This window comes from Camellia sinensis, chromosome 1, assembly GCF_055761805.1.
Source record: "Camellia sinensis isolate YWXY chromosome 1, ASM5576180v1, whole genome shotgun sequence".
Lineage (NCBI taxonomy): Eukaryota > Viridiplantae > Streptophyta > Magnoliopsida > Ericales > Theaceae > Camellia > Camellia sinensis.
The window spans coordinates 211,314,743-211,333,247 of NC_138961.1; the positions used below are offsets into that span (position 1 = coordinate 211,314,743).

The 18,505-nt window shown below is 38.9% G+C and overlaps 1 protein-coding gene across 1 annotated transcript; it reads right to left on the reverse strand.

Moving 5' to 3' along the window:
* Window positions 1-16,291: 16,291 nt before the first annotated feature.
* On the reverse strand, window positions 16,292-16,906 carry LOC114257280 (uncharacterized). The gene has a single exon (XM_028197042.2). It carries the CDS (start codon window positions 16,904-16,906, stop codon window positions 16,292-16,294), a length of 615 nt encoding a protein of 204 aa, XP_028052843.2.
* Window positions 16,907-18,505: the final 1,599 nt, after the last annotated feature.

Below are 18,505 nucleotides of genomic sequence, written 5' to 3' on the forward strand. Positions count from 1 at the left end.
TAACGTTTTTGCATGTAAATATTTGTTCATATAGATGCACAGCTCATTGGACTATTGGTATATTTTTGAATATTGCTTCCGCTAGCCCTGATTATTTTGATTGTACGGGAAAGCCTTTGGTAATCTCAGATTACTGGTCGGTTACAACATTAGACCTATAGGGGCGGGTTTGGGTCATGACAGTTGGTTACCTCATTTGATGGGATATTTATTGTTGGAGTAGAAGTAGGAGTAGGAGTTGATGCAGGTTGAGATGATTACCCACTAGTACATCTCTGCTGCAACAAACAAATTAAGTATATAATAAATTAAGTATACAACAAACAAATAACAATATGTGTACAATAAATTAATGCATAAGTATACACTAACCTTCACCATTTTGGACTTAGGATGTAGTTTGTTCTTGCTTGACCTCTGATTATGCCCCTTCTGCAGACACTTAGCACATGTCACATTGATGTTCTTCCTTGATGCCTTGTGTGGATTTCTTGCCTCATCTACTTGTTTGTTTCTTAACTTCTTTGGTCTGCCTGCTAATTTCTTTGCTTCTGGTGGATTAAATTTCTGGCCACCTTCCTCATACTCATGCATGTCTGGAACTGGGTGTATCATGAATGCATAAGTATCCCAAGTACCTAGACTTGTTGTAATACTCATACACGTAGGCTTCTGGCTGCTCATGATTGATTTGAATGGCATTGATGGCATGACTATAAGGCTAACCAGACAAATCTCATCTCTTGCAACTGTATGTCCTAGTACTTAGGTCCATTATGTACCTCCTCTGAAAATGATCAATCTCAAATTCCAATTGTCCACACCAGGTTGCAAAGTAGTTCCTTGATTCCACCTTCAACGTCTCAAGTTTGTCATGAATATTGGGACAAATCTCACCACTGTATTTTGCCATTCCGGCCTTTTTAACTTGAATCCTTTGCATCAATTTCCTTCTGATCCGTTCAAACATGGAGATTATTGGTAGCTCTCTAGTATCTAGGATGTAAGAATTGAATGACTCACTCAAATTGTTCACAAGGATATCACACTTTCTCTTTGGAGAAAAATGTGACCTTGCCCACAAAGCAGGGTCGGTCTCCCTCAACCACTCCACAGCTGTCTTCTTATTTCCAGTCTTAGGATCAGCTTCTTCAATCTGCTTCATCCAATAATTGAATTCATGCATATTTCCAGTTGATGCAGCTTTTTAAAACAGGTCTTTCAACACACAACCACTATATTCTGTCTTGAAGTTACTATACATATGTCTCAGGCAGTGTCTGTGATCCGCAGTAGGGTATAACTCTATAAATGTTTCAACCAACCCCTCTTGTCTATCTGATATAAATGTCCACCCCATCTCCTCAACACTCTCAATATCACTCATCAATTCCTTAAGAAACCAAGACCAAGAGGCTTTACATTCTATCTCAACCAAAGCCACCGCAATAGGATACTTGTTGTCATTTCCATCTCTCCCAATAGCACTGAGTAGCTGCCCTTTAAAAATCCCTTTCAAATGACAACCATCTAGTCCTATTATTGGTCTACACCCTGCTAGAAATCCATCTTTCTGTGCACCAAGTCTGAAATACATTCTTTCAAATGTAGGTTCTGTCTTTTCAGAATTAGTTGTTATTGAAATATGTGAGGTTGGATTTTTCCTAATAACTGTAGTTGCATAATCCTTAATCCTGTGATATTGCTCTGCCAAATCCCCTGTAATTATCTCCCTTGCCTTTCTCTTTGCTCTATATATTTGAAACCTACTTGCATCCACTATTATCTCTCTTCTAATTTTTTTTCTTGAAAGAGGCTATGTTAATGGAGGAGTCATCTCTGACCTCATCTACAAATTTCTTCCCCAAGTACTTAGAGTTGGCTTGTTTATTGCTGTAATCCCTCCCACATGTGTGTTTCCCCTCTAAAGTTTTGATCTGAAAGGTTGTGGTTCCCCTAAATGGAGAGGCATGTATCCTCCAACTACACCAATGCCTACAAACAGCAGTGATCCTAGCACTCTCATTTCTGATGTACCTTATATCATAACCATGCACCATATTAAACTCCCTCAAATACTCTCTGAAAACTTGGGGACTAGGAAATTTCATTCCAACTACAAGTTTTGGATCCTTCATCATCCCTTCTTTGTATTCTGGGTATCCAGCATCATCTCCCTCATCTAATGATCCTTTCAGACTAATCAACATCATCAACATCTGAATACTAACCAACATCATCTACTAGATTGACTTTAGGTGGTGGTCCTTCAGTTTTTTTGTGTGTGGTTTCATAAAAAATGTCATCATTTGGACCCTCCAGTCTTCATACAACCAATTTTGGACATTACTTTCCTCTGCACTATCCTCAGAAGTTTCAGTATCACTATATTCTTCACTGACTATATAGTTCAAGTCCTCAGAATCATCACTATCAGTTCTTTCTTCATCAGCCAAAAATTCAGTCTCACTCTGTGCATTGTCACTCTCAACAGCCTCATTACCTTCTACAGACTCAGTGTCAGTAGTATGCTGTAACCCCTTCTCATGTTGTGTATCATTACCCTCATGCTACCTTCCTATTTAACTCTTCCTAGCTTGATTCTGACTTGATTTATTACTACTGTCCTTTCCTATTTGACTATCATCTGAGTCATTCCCAATGTCATCAACTATGATGTCAATATCGGATAAGTTTATATCAATAATGTCTATGTCACCACCACATATGGCATTACCACCCTATTCTGTGTCACCACCACCTATGGCATTACCACCTTGTTTTGCACCATTGGGATCTAACAACAACTCACCATTGGATGACGAAACCATAATAGGATCTACACCCTTCTCTACATACACTACTACATAATCCAAACCCCTATAAGCCTCAAGCATTTTCATCACATCAACATCACTGTAAATTGTTTTCAATTCAACATCTAAACTATAACTAGGCCATGTATAGTACTGTGGAGAAGTGGTTTGGGAATACTCTTTGGATCCTGGGAGACGCTAGTGATCCTCAGCTAGCTACCTGAAAAGATACGAACACTCTGGTCAGGAGTGCCAGAATTAGCACTCCGACGGACAAGTTAGTTCAGACACTCAGGATAGCTTCTTTTCTAAGTTTTGTGAAGTGATTCTTACATACCTTTCTATAACCGTTGTTACTATATTTATACCTGTTTTTTTATCCTCGGGGCCAGGGCCTACTTTTTAATCATTGTCCTTTCTTTTATTCGGCCCTAAGGACTTACACTTGTTCGGCACATACATTATATTCGGCTCCCCACTCTCGTAGGATATAGCCGATTAATATCAGTCTTCCAATGGTACGCACTATCTGATTTTTTCATGTATTCGGCCCCCACAATTGCCCCCCGAACTCCCCATTGACGAAAGTTAATCGGCGTGTTTGGTCTTGAATTGGAAAGGTTAAAATAGGTCAGGCGGCTTCGCGTACCCCAATATAGATGTCAGGATGCGCACACCTTTTCGTTCATCATTACGCTTTCCCGCCTCAATCATGCATCTCGCATTTATTGTGATTTGAAATTTCAGTCTTTTCGAATGCATAGTTCGTCGAGTATTTGAGACTCTTCGACCGCCAGCAGATATCCCTTCTCTGACTCATATTCTCTGCAACTCTTCTCCGTCTACCCTCGTCTCCCTTTCTCCTCGTAAGTCTTCTTCTCTTTTCTTTGTAATCTTACTTTTTGTTTATTATTTTCATTTTGGTGAACCCTTTATTCCCCGTGAAAATGGCCAAACACTTGAAAGACCTCCTTTCTGAGGGTCGTGTCTCCGGATTCCAGCAACACCTTTCCATCCTCGATGATGTTCATCTATCTCTAGTGACAGACAACACTCCGGATATGGAGAGAGAGGATCAAAATTCAATCGTCTTTCGTTTCCTATCCATTGCAGAGGGCAGGGTCCGTTTTCCCCTACATCTATTCCTTAGGGCCGTCCTCCGCTATTGGGGTCTGATTCCTTCTCAGCCCAACGTGAACTTTTTTCGAATCGTAATGGGGATTGTAGAGTTGAACCGGCGTCTCAGGATCGATCTTGGGATTTCGGCCATTCGACACTGCTATGCTTTAGCCAAATCTTTTAGTCGGCTTGGGCGGTACTTTCTTAGGGCCAAGGATACTGACCATCATTTGGTAACCATGCTCGCTAGTTCTGGCAAGCGTGTGGATGACGTAATGGTCAATATTCGAGGGAACTGGAAATTTGGCGAAGGCGAGGATCGCCTAGACCCTATTCCCAGAAGGAGGGGTGAACCAGGTTACCGTGTGTCTCCTTGTGTTTTACTGAACTTTTCTTTTACTCGGTTTTCCCCTTGTGTCTAACCTTTTGCCTTTGAAGTCAGTAATTAGAAGAAGATTCTGGTTTTTACCGACGACGCGGTCCTTGCGAAGGTTACGTCTGCACTCGGATACTTCGGCCGTCCAAACTTACAGAAGCAAGGGAGAGCGGCCCACATACTTCTTCGATACGAGCCTACTTACACTACTTTTTCGGCCGCTGACAATATTCCAATTCCATCCGACGATCGACAGCTTGCAGCTCTTATCTTCCCCAGTTTCAAGAGTCTCAGACAAGTTGGTCTCGAAGCCTCTGACTCGGGGCAAGACGTCGAGCCGGTGGTGGAGGTAGTTGCCGAACTAGACAGAGAGTTCGCTGAGGAGGCCGAAGAGGTTGACGAGGCCCTAAACTCTGCGTTTAAGGCAGCCAGACGTAGTCAGCCTACCTCGCCGTCCACTTCGGGTCGAACGGAGTTTTCTTTTGGAGATATTTTTGGAGGTTTGGGAGACTTACCCGGCAATTTTTTTAAAGGTATGGCTGGGGAAAGCCTCACGTAGATGGCTCGAAAGAAAAATGCTGAGCGTATGGCCGCTTGGAAAAAGGCCAAGGCTGCCCGTTCTGGACCTGCCTTGGTTGAGTCTTCCGAACCCGTTATTGAAGAGCCGGCTAAGATTGTTGCGGTCGAAACGGTGAAAGAGGTTGAACGACCGGTCATTGATGAACGGTTGATTCTAGAAGAGCGGGGCAAGAAGCGTAGCGCCGAGGAAGAGGCCAGTTTAGAAGATAGTCTTGCCGACAAAAGGCCTCGCTTAGAAGAATCGGACGTGGCTGTTCCTTTTATTGTTTAGCCAAAGATTAGAGACACGCCAATTCCTTTTGACGCATCCATCATTACCGACCCGGCGATAGCCTTGAGCTTGGCGGCGTCAGTCTCCCTGCCAGCTGATAAGGCATCCTTTCATGCTGTGCCGGATTTGGTGGCCATAACCCTATCTGCGCAGTTGGCCCTTTTGGTAGGTGAACTTTGACTTGTTTTGATTTTGGTTTCCTATGGCATCTAACGATCCCAACTCGTTTTGCAGACGGTCGGCAGGATCGCTAACTTGGGTCGCCGCCTACACGATGCCCTTGAGAGGATTGATCGTTTGCAGTCAGAAGTGGTCGATCAAAAGAGCAGGGTCGAGTTTGAGATGATGAGGGCTGCTATGGAGACTGCGCGAGCCGAAGCCGAAGTGGAAAGGGCTCGGGCTGCCGATCAGCACCGTTCTGATGCCGAAGATAGGGCAAATGTGAGCAAAGAATCGCTTAGGCTAGCCGAGGAGGCATTTAACAAGATGGAGACTGAGTTAGCAGAGTTGAAGGCGGCCAAGGAAAAGGCAGAATCTGAGGCTTTTGCCGCATTCGAAGCAGGAAAAGGCGCCGCCTTCAAAGAATACGTAGATGAAGTCCCCAAGTTTGAGAATCGGGGGTTCAAACACAGGTGGCTCAAGGTCCTTGATGCCGCTGGGGTTACATTGGCCTTGCCAATTCCTTATGAGCAGGTGGACGTTGAGCCACTTGAGTCTGACCCTGAGGATTGATCTGGGAGTCATTCGAATTTTATGAAATACTTTCCCTTTTAATGTATGTTTTTATTTTTAGGACTTTTGTTGGTTCCGAGTAGTTTTCATGTATAAATTGGCTACTGTCTGCACTCAATTTATTAATGAAAATTATCTTCTTGTTTTACTACTAATGCGCAATTTGTGATGTTATGTTGATGTAGAATGTTTGCCTTTCAGTACTTTAGTTAGAATGACTACTCTGTTGACCTTTCTGTGATTGAATATCATGGCATTCTTATCATTCGTATGCCGAATAGTTCGTTGGTATTATGCTGAAACGATTTATGGGTCGGCTGGGGCATTTAATCCAAATAGATTGATTAATCTGCCCTTACCCCAGGCAGTGCACGATCATTCGGGCACCGGAGGAGGCGAACTTAGTTTTGTTGTCGATTCATGGGCCGGTTGGGGCACTTAAGCTGAATATATTGATAAATCTACCACGCCGTTGCCCCAGACAACGCATGATCATTCTGATGTCGATTCATGAGCCGGGTGGGGCACCTAAGCCGAATAGATCAATTAATTTATCACGCCCTTGCCCCAGGCGGTGCATGATCATTCGGGCGCCGGAGGAGGCGAACTTAGTTTGTTGTCGATTCATGGGCCGGCTGCGGCACTTAAGCCGAATATATTGATAAATCTATCATGCCCTTGCCCTAGGCGGCGCATGATCATTCTGAAGTCGATTCGTGAGCCGACTGGGGAACTTAAGCCGAATATATTGATAAATCTATCACGCCCTTGCCCCAGGCGGGGCATGATCATTCTGAAGTCGATTCATGAGCCGGCTGGGGCACTTAAGCCGAATAGATTGATTAATCTATCACGCGCCCTTGCCCCAGGCAGCGCATGATCATTCTAAAGTCGATTCGTGAGCCGGCTGGAGCCCTAAGCCGAATAGATTGATTAATCTATCACGCCCTTGCCCCAGGCGGTGCATGATCATTCTGAAGTCGATTCGTGAGCCGATTGGGGCACTTAAGCCGAATATATTGATAAATCTATCACGCTCTTGCCCCAGGAGGTGCATGATCATTCTGAAGTTGATTCTTGAGCCAGCTGGGGCACCTAAACCGAATAGATTGATTAATCTATCACGCCCTTTCCCTAGGCGGTGTATGTTCATTCGGGCGCCGGCAGGTCTATCCAGTCGGCGCTGGGCGATTGAGGTTTTCATAATTAATGAAATTGCCTCGAGGGTGCTGCCTCTGTAAAGGATAAATGATTAAGGGTGCACCTTTTATGAACACAGTAAACAACTGACTCCAGCTTTTGAAGGTATCGTGTGAATGTCGAACAGACTTTTCTTTAACAGCAGAGGGGAAGCAAGGACACTAGCTGAGCTGGGTGGAGACATGCATCGAGGTGGTGACCCTTCGCGCACAAGAGGTAGGAGTTCCAGGGATCGAGAGAGGCATCAGTCTCCTCGATGTCGAAGCAGGTCGCCCAGGCGGGACAAGCAGTCGCAGGGCAGATCTTCTCAACCTCAAGTCGAGAAGGGATCTGACTCGAACCCGTGCCCATTAAGCTTTGCGCTATTTGTAGGGAATAGACCCATGACAGAGGTGGACTCGATCGTTCGAGACCCAAATGTAGCGGTCAAGTTTGCTCGACAAATTTTTCCTCCTGAGGTTCAGCTATCGATGGTAGGTCGTCAGGACTACGAAGTATTTCGCGAAGGCATTTACGGGGCGGTAAAGGGGCTTTACACTGCCTATGAAATTGGCATGCGGTTGCGCGCTGCCCGCCGAGAGATGGAGAAAAAAGAGGAACGTATTCGAAGTTTGGAGGCTCGCGCGAAGGCGGCTGAGCGCGAGTTAAGGAAGACCAAGGCGGCCCAAGCACAACCCGGCGGGCACGGAAACCCAATCGTGGAAGAAAGGGTTACCAGTCGGCTCATCAGTTCTACGCTTGTCGATCATGAGACGGCGAGTATGTTCGCAATGGAGAACGCGAAGGAGAGGGCCTATGAGAAAGGTTTTCATGACGGTTGAAAAGTTGAAATCGAAAAGACCAAGGAAAAACTTGCTGAAGAAGTTTGCCGATGTGAAAATCGTGAATTTAGGCACGGTTAGATCAAGGCGGTAATGGCCATGGAGTCGTTGCAAGCGTCGTCAACGAGGTTGAAGCACTCCCAATAGCGCGCCGAATACGCTATGAGTGTTTCTCCTGACTGAATCTGCATAGCCCAGAGAGAGTCGGCCTGTTTCGATTGCACCTCGTTGGTGATGAACCTGGCCCTGAAGGATTTCTGTAATTGATGGAAGCTTTTGATCGAGGCCGGCTCCAACTTGTAATACCACCTGACAGCTAATGGCCCCAGGCTGCTAGGGAATATTCGGCACATGAGGGCTTCATTGTCTGCATGCAATGTCATGGCCTGCTTGTAGTGACGGATATGATCAGTGGGGTCTGATTTTCCATCGTAGAGAGTGAATGACGGAGCTTTGAACTTCTTGGGCAGGGTCACCCTTGCAATCCGTCGGATAAAAGGATCGTGCTGGTCTTCTTCGTCTGAACTGCTCCTCCTGCGCTTGTTCTTTGTATGTAGACTCTTTTCGGAGGAGTTGGGAGTTTCGGATCGTCTCCTCTTGTTGAGCTTCGTGGTTAATGAGTTGGAGTCGCTATCGGTATCCTCTGGTCGGGCTCGAGGTCGTTGTCCACCGGCCCTCGGGGGTCGTTCGGGATCTTGGCGCATGGCTTCTCTCGATTTTGCGACTTCGAGGGCCAAATCTTAACGGAGACGTTCATTTTCAGCGATCATGTTCTTCAGCCTTTGTTCATTCTACTTTGCTTGTTCGATGATCGCCTGCATTGTCTCGTGCGCTGAGGTCGTTGGTGAGTCGAAGTTCAAGACGCGTCTTGCAGCGATGGTTTCTTTTCCGAGCATATTTGCTGGAGTGAGGTCATTTCCCTGTGCGGTCTCATCAATGGCTACCGGAGGATCTTCAGTCACGCCTTCCATGGATGTATTTGAGTATTCCCACAGACGGCGCCAATTGTGGAGAAGTGATTTGGAAATACTCTTCGGATCTTGGGAGACGCTAGTGATCCTCAGCTAGCCACTTGAAAAGATACAAACACTCCGGTCGGGGGTGCCAGAATTAGCATTCCGACGGACAAGTTAGTTCAGACACTTAGGATAACTTCTTTTCTAAGTTTTGTGAAGTGATTCTTACATACTTTTCTATAATCGTTGTTCCTGTATTTATACCTGTTCTTTTTGATCCTCGGGGCCAGGGCCTACTTTTTAATCATTGTCCTTTCTTTTATTCGGCCCTAAGGACTTATACTTATTCGGCACATATATTATATTCGGCTCCCCACTCTCGTAGGATATAGTCGATTAATATCAGTCTTCCAATGGTACGCACCATCTGATTTTTTCATGTATTCGGCCCCCACAAGTACATATCTATGTTTGCTCCTTTTCCACTAACCAGGTCATAATAAAGGCCCCTTAACTCAAACATGGACATTTTGTCAAGGTCACAATTAATTATTTCATTCACTCTACCACATTCATAAACAATATGTGGATGAAAGACAAAATGGCCCCCATTGGGCATTTGAACAGTTATGAATTTGTCTGACATTTTCAGCATTCACTCCTAAAGTAGAAAAAACTTTCAGCAATACATTTTGGGACCACAACCCACAACCCACAACCCTAAACAAAGATATAGTCATGCATGTAACCAACATAAACTAAAATAATAAATAATCCCTAATCCTCAAACAGATCACACAAAACAAAAAAAGAATATAAAAGAAAAACGTCATACAATACAAATGCCTACAGTATACACTAAGGATTAAATGCCTACAGTCATACAATACAAAGTATAAAGTAATAGAATTAAAAAAAAAACCTATTCTTCAAGCATAAAGTTAAAAGTTAATTGAAGAAGGAAACAAACAAAGTAATACATTAAGGATTAGGGATAAACTTCACATTTTCAATGCATACCCCACACAAAACACAATGACAATAAACAAACAAAGTAATACACTGACATCATTCACTACAAATAAACAAACAACCATAAGGGACCACAGTATATGAACAACTTCATATATACAAAACCACCATACCAACAAGATATGACCAACTGCATTGAACACAGTGTCCATGACAAAAGGTAAACCACTAATGGTATGAAAAAAGGAGGCACACAAACCATAATATACAAAACATACGGGACCACAGTATATAGTAACAAAAAGTACATCAACTAACATTATATATATATATATATATATCAGCAAATTGAACTGAATGAAATACGAAATAAAAAAAAAATGATCAAAAAAATACCTTACAACTTATTCTTCAAAAACTTTTGGGCTTTGTTTGCTTCGTAAATCTCCGAATCAGTGACAATCGAATAATCAAAGCCCTACTTTCTCAAATCTATACACTATTTCGTTCGATTGAAACCTTAATTTGTTCAATCAAACAACCCTAATTTGTTGAATCACTCAATCGAACAACCCTTATTCTCTTCACTTTCTTTTTCTCAGATGCACGACTATTGGAAGTGAAAATAGTAAGCAAGCTTAGATATATATATATATATATCCAAGGGCAAATTGGTCTTCTTACGTCTGTCATACACGGTGTTAACAGTGCACATTAGTCCATCAACCACAGGGGGTTACGTCTGGTCCATGTAATTTCAATTGACTCGATTTTTCTTGAATTTAAGACTTTGTCTCAATTTATTCCAATTGTTTATGATTGTATATTTTTTAATAAAAAATATTTTAATAAATTACATTAATAGTCCCTGTATTTTGGTTTCGTGTTATTCTGGTCCATGTAATTTCAATTGACTCGATTTTTTTCAAATTTATGACTTTGTCTCAATTTATTTCAATTGTTTATAATTTTAAGTATTTTTAATAAAAAATATGCACATAAGTGACATGTAATACTTTTAGAGGCAAAATTATAATTATGTTCAACTCAGTGAGTTAATCTCAACAAATTTAGTGATTATTTTCCACCAAAAACATCAACGACGTAATTAATTGGATTAACTTGACGCAAAATTTAAAATTAAAAATTAAAATTGAATTAATTAAAAATATAAGAACTAAAATGACACAAAAGAAAAAAATATAAAAACTGTTAAAATAATTTACCCTTTTTAAATATATATATATATATATATTGCCTAAGATTTGATAATAAACTATGTAGGAAAATCGGTAACTTAAACCAAGAGAATGAAGAAAAGAGGAAAGGAAAAATTTTCCTCATGATTAGATAAACTTAAAAAGGGCTCTTTCATAAAATAAAAATAGAAAATGTTGTCATTTTGTGGGTAAAAGAGATAAAAGTCTTAAAAATGAACTAGGAATAAAAGGTCTTGTACTAGGTTTCCCACTCTTTCTTCTTTCCTTTTTTTTTTTTTTCTTCTCCCTGTTTTCAAACTGTTTAAAATAGTGATAGAGTAACTATTGATCACCAACTCCAAATATACCATTAACAAAACCATGCAAACTGATGAACATAGCCCATATAAGTGGTCCAGCGGCGGAATTAAGAAATTGAGTTAGAGGGTCACTACTAATTATAATTTTTTATTTAAAAAAAAATTGTGATGAACATTAAGATAATAATAATTTTATGAGTTAAATTTAAGCATAAAAAATTATATATTCATTATTAATATGAACAAATTAAAATTCTATAATAGTGTAGAATAGCACAGTGCAGGATGGTGATGTAAGTTTATAATTTTAGCACAAAAAATTATGGATCAAAATTCTTAATTTTAGAAAATAAAAACACATCGTTTATAGCACAAATTATTATAAAATCTATTTAATTTTTATTTGATAGAAAAATATTAAAGAGATAACATTGCTTATAAATGATGTATTTTGAATGAAAATTATTAAATAGTCTTCGAATACCATATAGCATTGCCTACGTGATGCTTAAAGCATAAGAAATCACAAATTATGCTAAACAGTCTATTAACTGCTTGAAAATAATGAGTTCATTATATCCAATTTAAAAGATTTTTCGCTATACTATTGGTTTAAACTATTACATAAATAATATCACATAGTGCTATCAAAGTATCAAATAACTACTTATTGTGAATAATACAATAAACCCTTAACATGTTTTATGTTAAGGAAAAAAAAATACATTTTGTATATGACAACAAGACACACACACACACACACAAAATCTCAAAACTATAGGAGGGCACGTGACCCCCTCGTCCTTCTTTCCCTCCGTCATTGGGTGGTCCAATAGGCTGTCCAAATAATTCTTAACCTAACTTAGGCCTAGGAGTCAGACAAAAGAAGAGACAAGCCGCCCTCTTTTCTTGCGTGATTTTTGTGACATGACGACACTGTCATGGCCGGTTATAAATGGCCACAGACTTACGGCTGGTAGGACGGCGTGAAAAAACAAAGACAGGGGAGCAATCATGAAGGGGGCACATTAAGTCAAGAGGCGAACAAAGATATGAAAGATATCAATACGTACATACTCTCTTTAATTACTTCTTGACTCTTTTTTTCCAATCTAACTTAACCATCGGAGGGTCCTCAGGAAAGAACCCCACCCTCTGGGTCCTTCTTACCGGACTTGGTGCAGGTATTACTGGAAAGACGAAATTCAAACAATTTGTGGAGCATACGAATCTTGTCTGACCCATCACACGTCCGACCAAACTGCTTTATCACAAACAACTTCATGGTTTTAAACATTTATTATTATTAGATTAAGGTTATATACATAGTATATGTGGGGTATATTTTTTGGATTGTCCACGTAGTCGAAGTTGTTAGTAACTTAAACCAAGAGAATGAAGAAAAGAAGAAAGAAAATTTTTGTCTTTACTCATGATTAGATAAACTTACAAAGGACTTTTTTATAAAATAAAAATAAAAAATGTTGTCATTTTGTGGGTAAAAGAGGTAAAAGTCTTTAAAATGAACTAGGAATAAAAAGTCTTGGATTGGGTTTCCCACTCTTTCTTCTTTTCTTTTTTTTTTTCTTCCTTTTTTCAAACTGTTTAAAATAGTGATAGAATAAACTATTGACCACCGACTCCAAATAGACCATTAAAAAACCATGCAAACTTATGGATATAGCCCATATAGGTGGTCCAATAGGCGATCTAAATAATTCTTAACCCAACATAGGCTCAGGAGCCAAACAAAAAGAAGAGACAAGTCACTCCCTTTTCTTTCATGATTTTTGTGACATGATGACGCTGTCATGGCCGGCTACAGATAGCCATAGACTTACAGCTGGTAAGACGGCACGAAAAACAAAGACATGAGAGCAATCATGAGGAGGGCACGGTAAGCCAAGAGGCTAACAAAGATATGAAAAATATCAATACACACATACATACTCTCTCTAATTGCTTCTTGACTCTTTTTTTCCAATCTACCTTAACCATTGGAGGGTCCTCAGGAAGGAACCCCAACCCCTGGGTCCTTCTTACCGAACTTGGTGCAAATGTTGCTGGGAAGACGAAGTTCGGTCAATTCATAAAGCATCTGGATCTTGTCTGACCCATCTCACGTTTGACCAAACTGCTTCATCACAAACAACTTTATGGTTGTAAACATTTATTATTGCTAGATTAAGGTTATATACATAGTATATATGAGGTATATTTTTTGGATTATCCACGTGGTCGAAATTATTAGTCGAGGTGTCACGTGGATAGACCAAGTCATCAAGATATGATATGATCATATCTGAATATGAGATATTCGGATAAAAGATAAGAATCCTAAATGATTTCAGGCTCTCTGTTTGGATAGAAATGAGACTCTTAAGATAGTCCATTCTAATTCGGATTAGAGGAGTCCGAGATTGGTGTGATCCCTATAACGGATAGAGTCTCATGAAGTGAGACTTCTAGAGGACGATGGCACTGTTGATTATAAAAAAAAATGAGGCACCCTGTGGGTCTAAGGTACGTTTTAATTGAGAGTTGTTTTACTTGTGCCGATGTCTCACTACAAAAAAAAAAAAAAAAAAATTAAGATTTTAGAAACCAAAATTTAGAGGCAAAATTATTTTTTAGGAACCAAATATTTTTGTTCCGAAAAATGTTTTCATTATATTTTTAGTAACGAAAATTGGATATTAGTGATGAATTATTATTCTTTTGGGACCAAATTTTTTGTCTCAAAAAATAAATCATTTTGATACCAAATTATTTTATCCTTGAAAGTTAGTGATATTTTTTAAATTTTGTTGCTAAAAGCATTTTTTGACTTTTCGAGATGATCTTTTAACGACTATCCTCAAGACAACATAAATTGATCCCTAAATGTCATTTGCAATAAAAGTTTCACTTTTAGAGACTAAAAATTTTTGTCTCTAAAACTCTTATATGCTGTAGTGTCTTGTAAGATTGTTGACTGACTTGATTGTCGGAGTGCCCCCTAGTGGACGAGCCACCGTGATATTTCTTATCCTCTTGTGTGCAGGTGTTAAGCTTAATCTATTTCTCCGTGTGCTCTTCAGCTAAATTCCTAAGATTTCGGCGAAGAGATTTAGACTGGTTGTGAAGTCAAAAATCAACACTCACGGTATATGCCTATACTTATTAGTTATTATCCATTGAACATAGCGAAATCGTGGGTGCAACTTGAAACCTAAGGGTGTACTCTCTCTAAGTCTTAGATTCAACTCTCATTATGAGCAATTTGTTCCTTGGAGTCACGTCCGCGGATTCTGCCCGAGATTTGCCTAATCCATGTGGAAGGAGCACTTTGCATGAATTTCGAAATTAGTCGAGATACGCATAAATTGATCCAGACACTCAATTATCAAAAAAAAAAAACAAAAACAAAATCACTCCACATAAAAATAAAAATAAATACACGTTTTTTTTTTTTTTTTTTGATAACACAGGTATCCCCAACTCGCTGATTTTAGAGGAAGCCAGGACTAATCCTGAGGGCCTTGAAGTTAACGACCGGGCAAACCTCCAGTGGCCCCAAGGGGTGACTCGAACTCGACACCTGTGAATTTTATCCTCCAGACTTTACCATTCGACCACTTGCCTTAGGGTTAAAAAAAAAAAAAAAAAAAAAAAAAAAAAAAAAAAAAAAAAAGAAAAAAAAAAAGTACACACGTTGATCCACTTCTTACGGATAAAAGGCAAACCAGAGAAAATTTGGTGTACCTCTCCGTCCAAATTGACTGAACTAAGAATAGTAATAAAAGTGGTAGCCAAATAATTTAAAATATGGTCTTCTAAATTGACCCAGCTAAGAATAGCAATAGAAGCAGTAGCCAAATAATTTAAATTATGGTCTTGCTTGAAACAAAAACCAACCATCCAAGCAACCAATCTTTAAAAAGAAACCGAATTAATATAATAGAAAGGAGCCAAACCACACTAAGTGGGACAGGCTGCGTTGTCCCCTCATGTTCTTGACAAAGAGAGGGGAGAGGTGATATATATTATGCATGCTTGTAGCCAATATACTAAAAGCAAGTAAAATATGGAAAAAGATATGTACTATGAAAAAGTGTAAAAAAAAAAATTTGAAAATGAAATGTGTTGCGTGGGTGGGATATTAATGTAATCTACACAAACTAAAATCTGAGTTTTTTTTTTTTTTTTTTCTTTTTCTGCGGCATTGCTGGTAAAAGTAGCCCTAATGCATTTTCAAACTTAAATTTTTTACAGAAACTAAACCCCAGATGAGAATCCAAATGTAAGGCTCATATCTATAATCCCTCAAGTAAGAAACAACAATGGTTGATAGATAAATGTGAAACACAATTTTTTTGGTAAGTACGTAAAAGTTTATTACCAAAAGAAAAGATATGAAAGAGGCTTACGCTGTATTTGGATCAAAATTTTGAGTAAAAATTTCCAAACATAAAACTAAATTTCTACTCAAAGTCATAATACAAATACCACCAAGGATTCTCTAGAGTGAAATTTCTCTAAAGTTTCCTAGAGTGTTACATTGTGTGGTTGAGATTTACTGATAAGTCACATCAGAAAAATTGATGTGACTTATCAGTAAATCTCAACCACACAATGTAGCACTCTAGGAAACTTTAGAGAAAAATCAGAGGATCCTTACTCTACAAATACAGCCTAAATAACTACCCAAAAGGGCAAAAGGCCACAAAATATAATTTTAGCTGGAAACAGAAACTCTCACAACCCGAGAGCCTAGGAAACAATTGAAAACTACACAATACAATACTTCTAGGAAGTTCGCAAACCCCAGAGGTTAAGAACTCATCCACAGTACTATTAATAGTAACCCAAAATGGGACAGAAAAGGAAACCCTAATGTCGGATATAGAAGAAAAGGATCCCAATTATAGCCTTTTTAGTCATAGATCATCTACAGAACCGTGCTTTGTTCCAAGGGAGATAGAGTTCCCGGACTCAGAAGAGGGAATGAACACCATGGATGAGAATTCGGCGACGAACCGAACCCCAGAGGACTCACCACCGCAAAGTTATCTGATATGTTCCATGGCTGCGTGTCGAGTGTTTCAGACATTAACTCGCGATAAAACGAAGACAATGGTGTCATAGTTGCAGTAATATTATTAGGAGAAGGAAAAAGCTCCAAGGTTGCTCCCTTATTACCAATATTATTATTATCAGATGATACTGCTGCTGCTGCTGCTGGTGGTGTTGGTGTAGAGAGGCTGAGTGGCGGCGGTGCAACGCTCTGGAGCCGCCGTGGTTGGAACTCCGGTGCCGCTGTGAGCTTCTGAACTACTTGCTTGAAGTCTACATGGTCAACCTTGTAGACTCTAGGCGGTATCGGTGGCAGCGGCGCAATGGGCTTCTTCCACGGCTTTGCCGGAAGCTTCCGGACCGAATGGAGTGAGGAATGGTAAGAGGGGGGTGGTGGTGGTGGTGATGGTTTGGAATTCTTACCTTGTGGACATGAACAATGGTGGTAAGTGGTGGAGGATGAAGAGTAGTTGTAGGATTGTGATTCCATTTCTCAAATATTATTGTTTGTGATGAGAGACAAAGAAAGAGAGAAAGAGTGTGTGTATGAAAATGTATTTGGAGTGTTTGTATATATAGATATAGTTGTAAGGAATAGGAGAGATGAATGAATGGTGTTCTTGATGGAATGGAGGCAACGACTAAAGGAGGGAAGTAACAGAAATTCAAATATTAGTTTGTCGTTAGCCGTCGGCTATGAAGGGTGATGACGTTTGCATAAAAAACGGTCAAATGCTGAATATTTGACCATTTGGGTTTTGGTTTTATATTATACACTCTTATTTGAGTTGTTGATTTTATATGCCCAGTCATGTGTTCACTGCAAAATAATATTGAGTAATGCTAGCTGGCATGTGGTTTTCTCTTAATTAATTAATTCTTAAATAAATCATCAACCGACATAGGTCAAGTTTGGCTAACCTAAAAAAATGTACTTATTTCATCTTTTTATCTTTTTGGGTCACATCAATCAACATCTCCTCTTTACTTTTTCTACACATAATACAAAAAAAATCAAAAAGTGCACTTATTTAGTCTTCCCAAACTTGGTCATATTATAGTCTTAGAGATAAATTTTAGATTTTTTAAAAAAAATTTAACAAAATAGATGTAATAATGGTAGGAGACCACATTTTATGATACTAAAAGAAAAAAAAAATTACATTTGTTGTGTGAAATTTACTAAATTATACAGTTAAAAAAATTTTAGATTCATTTTCTAAATTTAATTATGTAAACGATATGATTTGTTAATGATTAGAAAAAAAAAATATGAAAGAGAATGTTGCATTTGATATCATAATTGATTATCACACCATTAAATTTGAAAAGGAAATATAACTTCTATACTTAAATAACAATGCTCAATTAGTTATAGTTGTGTAAGACAAAACATTGAATAATATTCAAATGTGATTAACCTATGTAGTAGTGGTTCAAAAAAAAAAAAAAAAAAAAAAAAAAACTTTGTAGTAGGACTCATATATATAGACACACTAATAATGTTAGAATAATTATTTTTGTTTTATCATATTTTATTGGCTAAGGATTCCTTTTCTAGTAATATTCATAATTCTTAGATTGTGTAAAAAAAATTGAGACACCATCCAATGAATTATGAATGTTTTAAGGAAGAATGACAAAAAAATTTAATACAAAAGATTTCGTATTTATTTTGTTTACTATCTAATAAAATATAATGATATGCTTAAACAAAAAATTTTATATAAAATGATATGAGTTGTTGCAATTCTTTCATCGATATGTCATTTTAAATGTATTTTTTGTATTAATTATTTTATTTATAAAATATTTCCCCCACAAAATATAAGAAATATATAAATATAAACATAGAAAAAAGGGTACAGGTTTTATCCGGTGGGGGAGGTAGCTAGCCGCCGCACGCACCCACCTCTCCTCTCCTCTGCTCTACTCACCTCTTCTCTCTCCTGTCGCCAAAATTCTATTCTAATGTAGACCCCCTTTTTTTATTATTATTAATGTTAGAGGGAAGACTATGATATATAAGAATGTGTATCTTATATATTTTATAATTAAAAATAAAAATGGTATAATTATATATTTTTTG

What these genes read in the sequence shown, in the direction of transcription:
- LOC114257280 (XM_028197042.2), bottom strand. Translation starts at nt 16,906, where the DNA reads ATGGAATCACAATCCTACAACTACTCTTCATCCTCCACCACTTACCAC.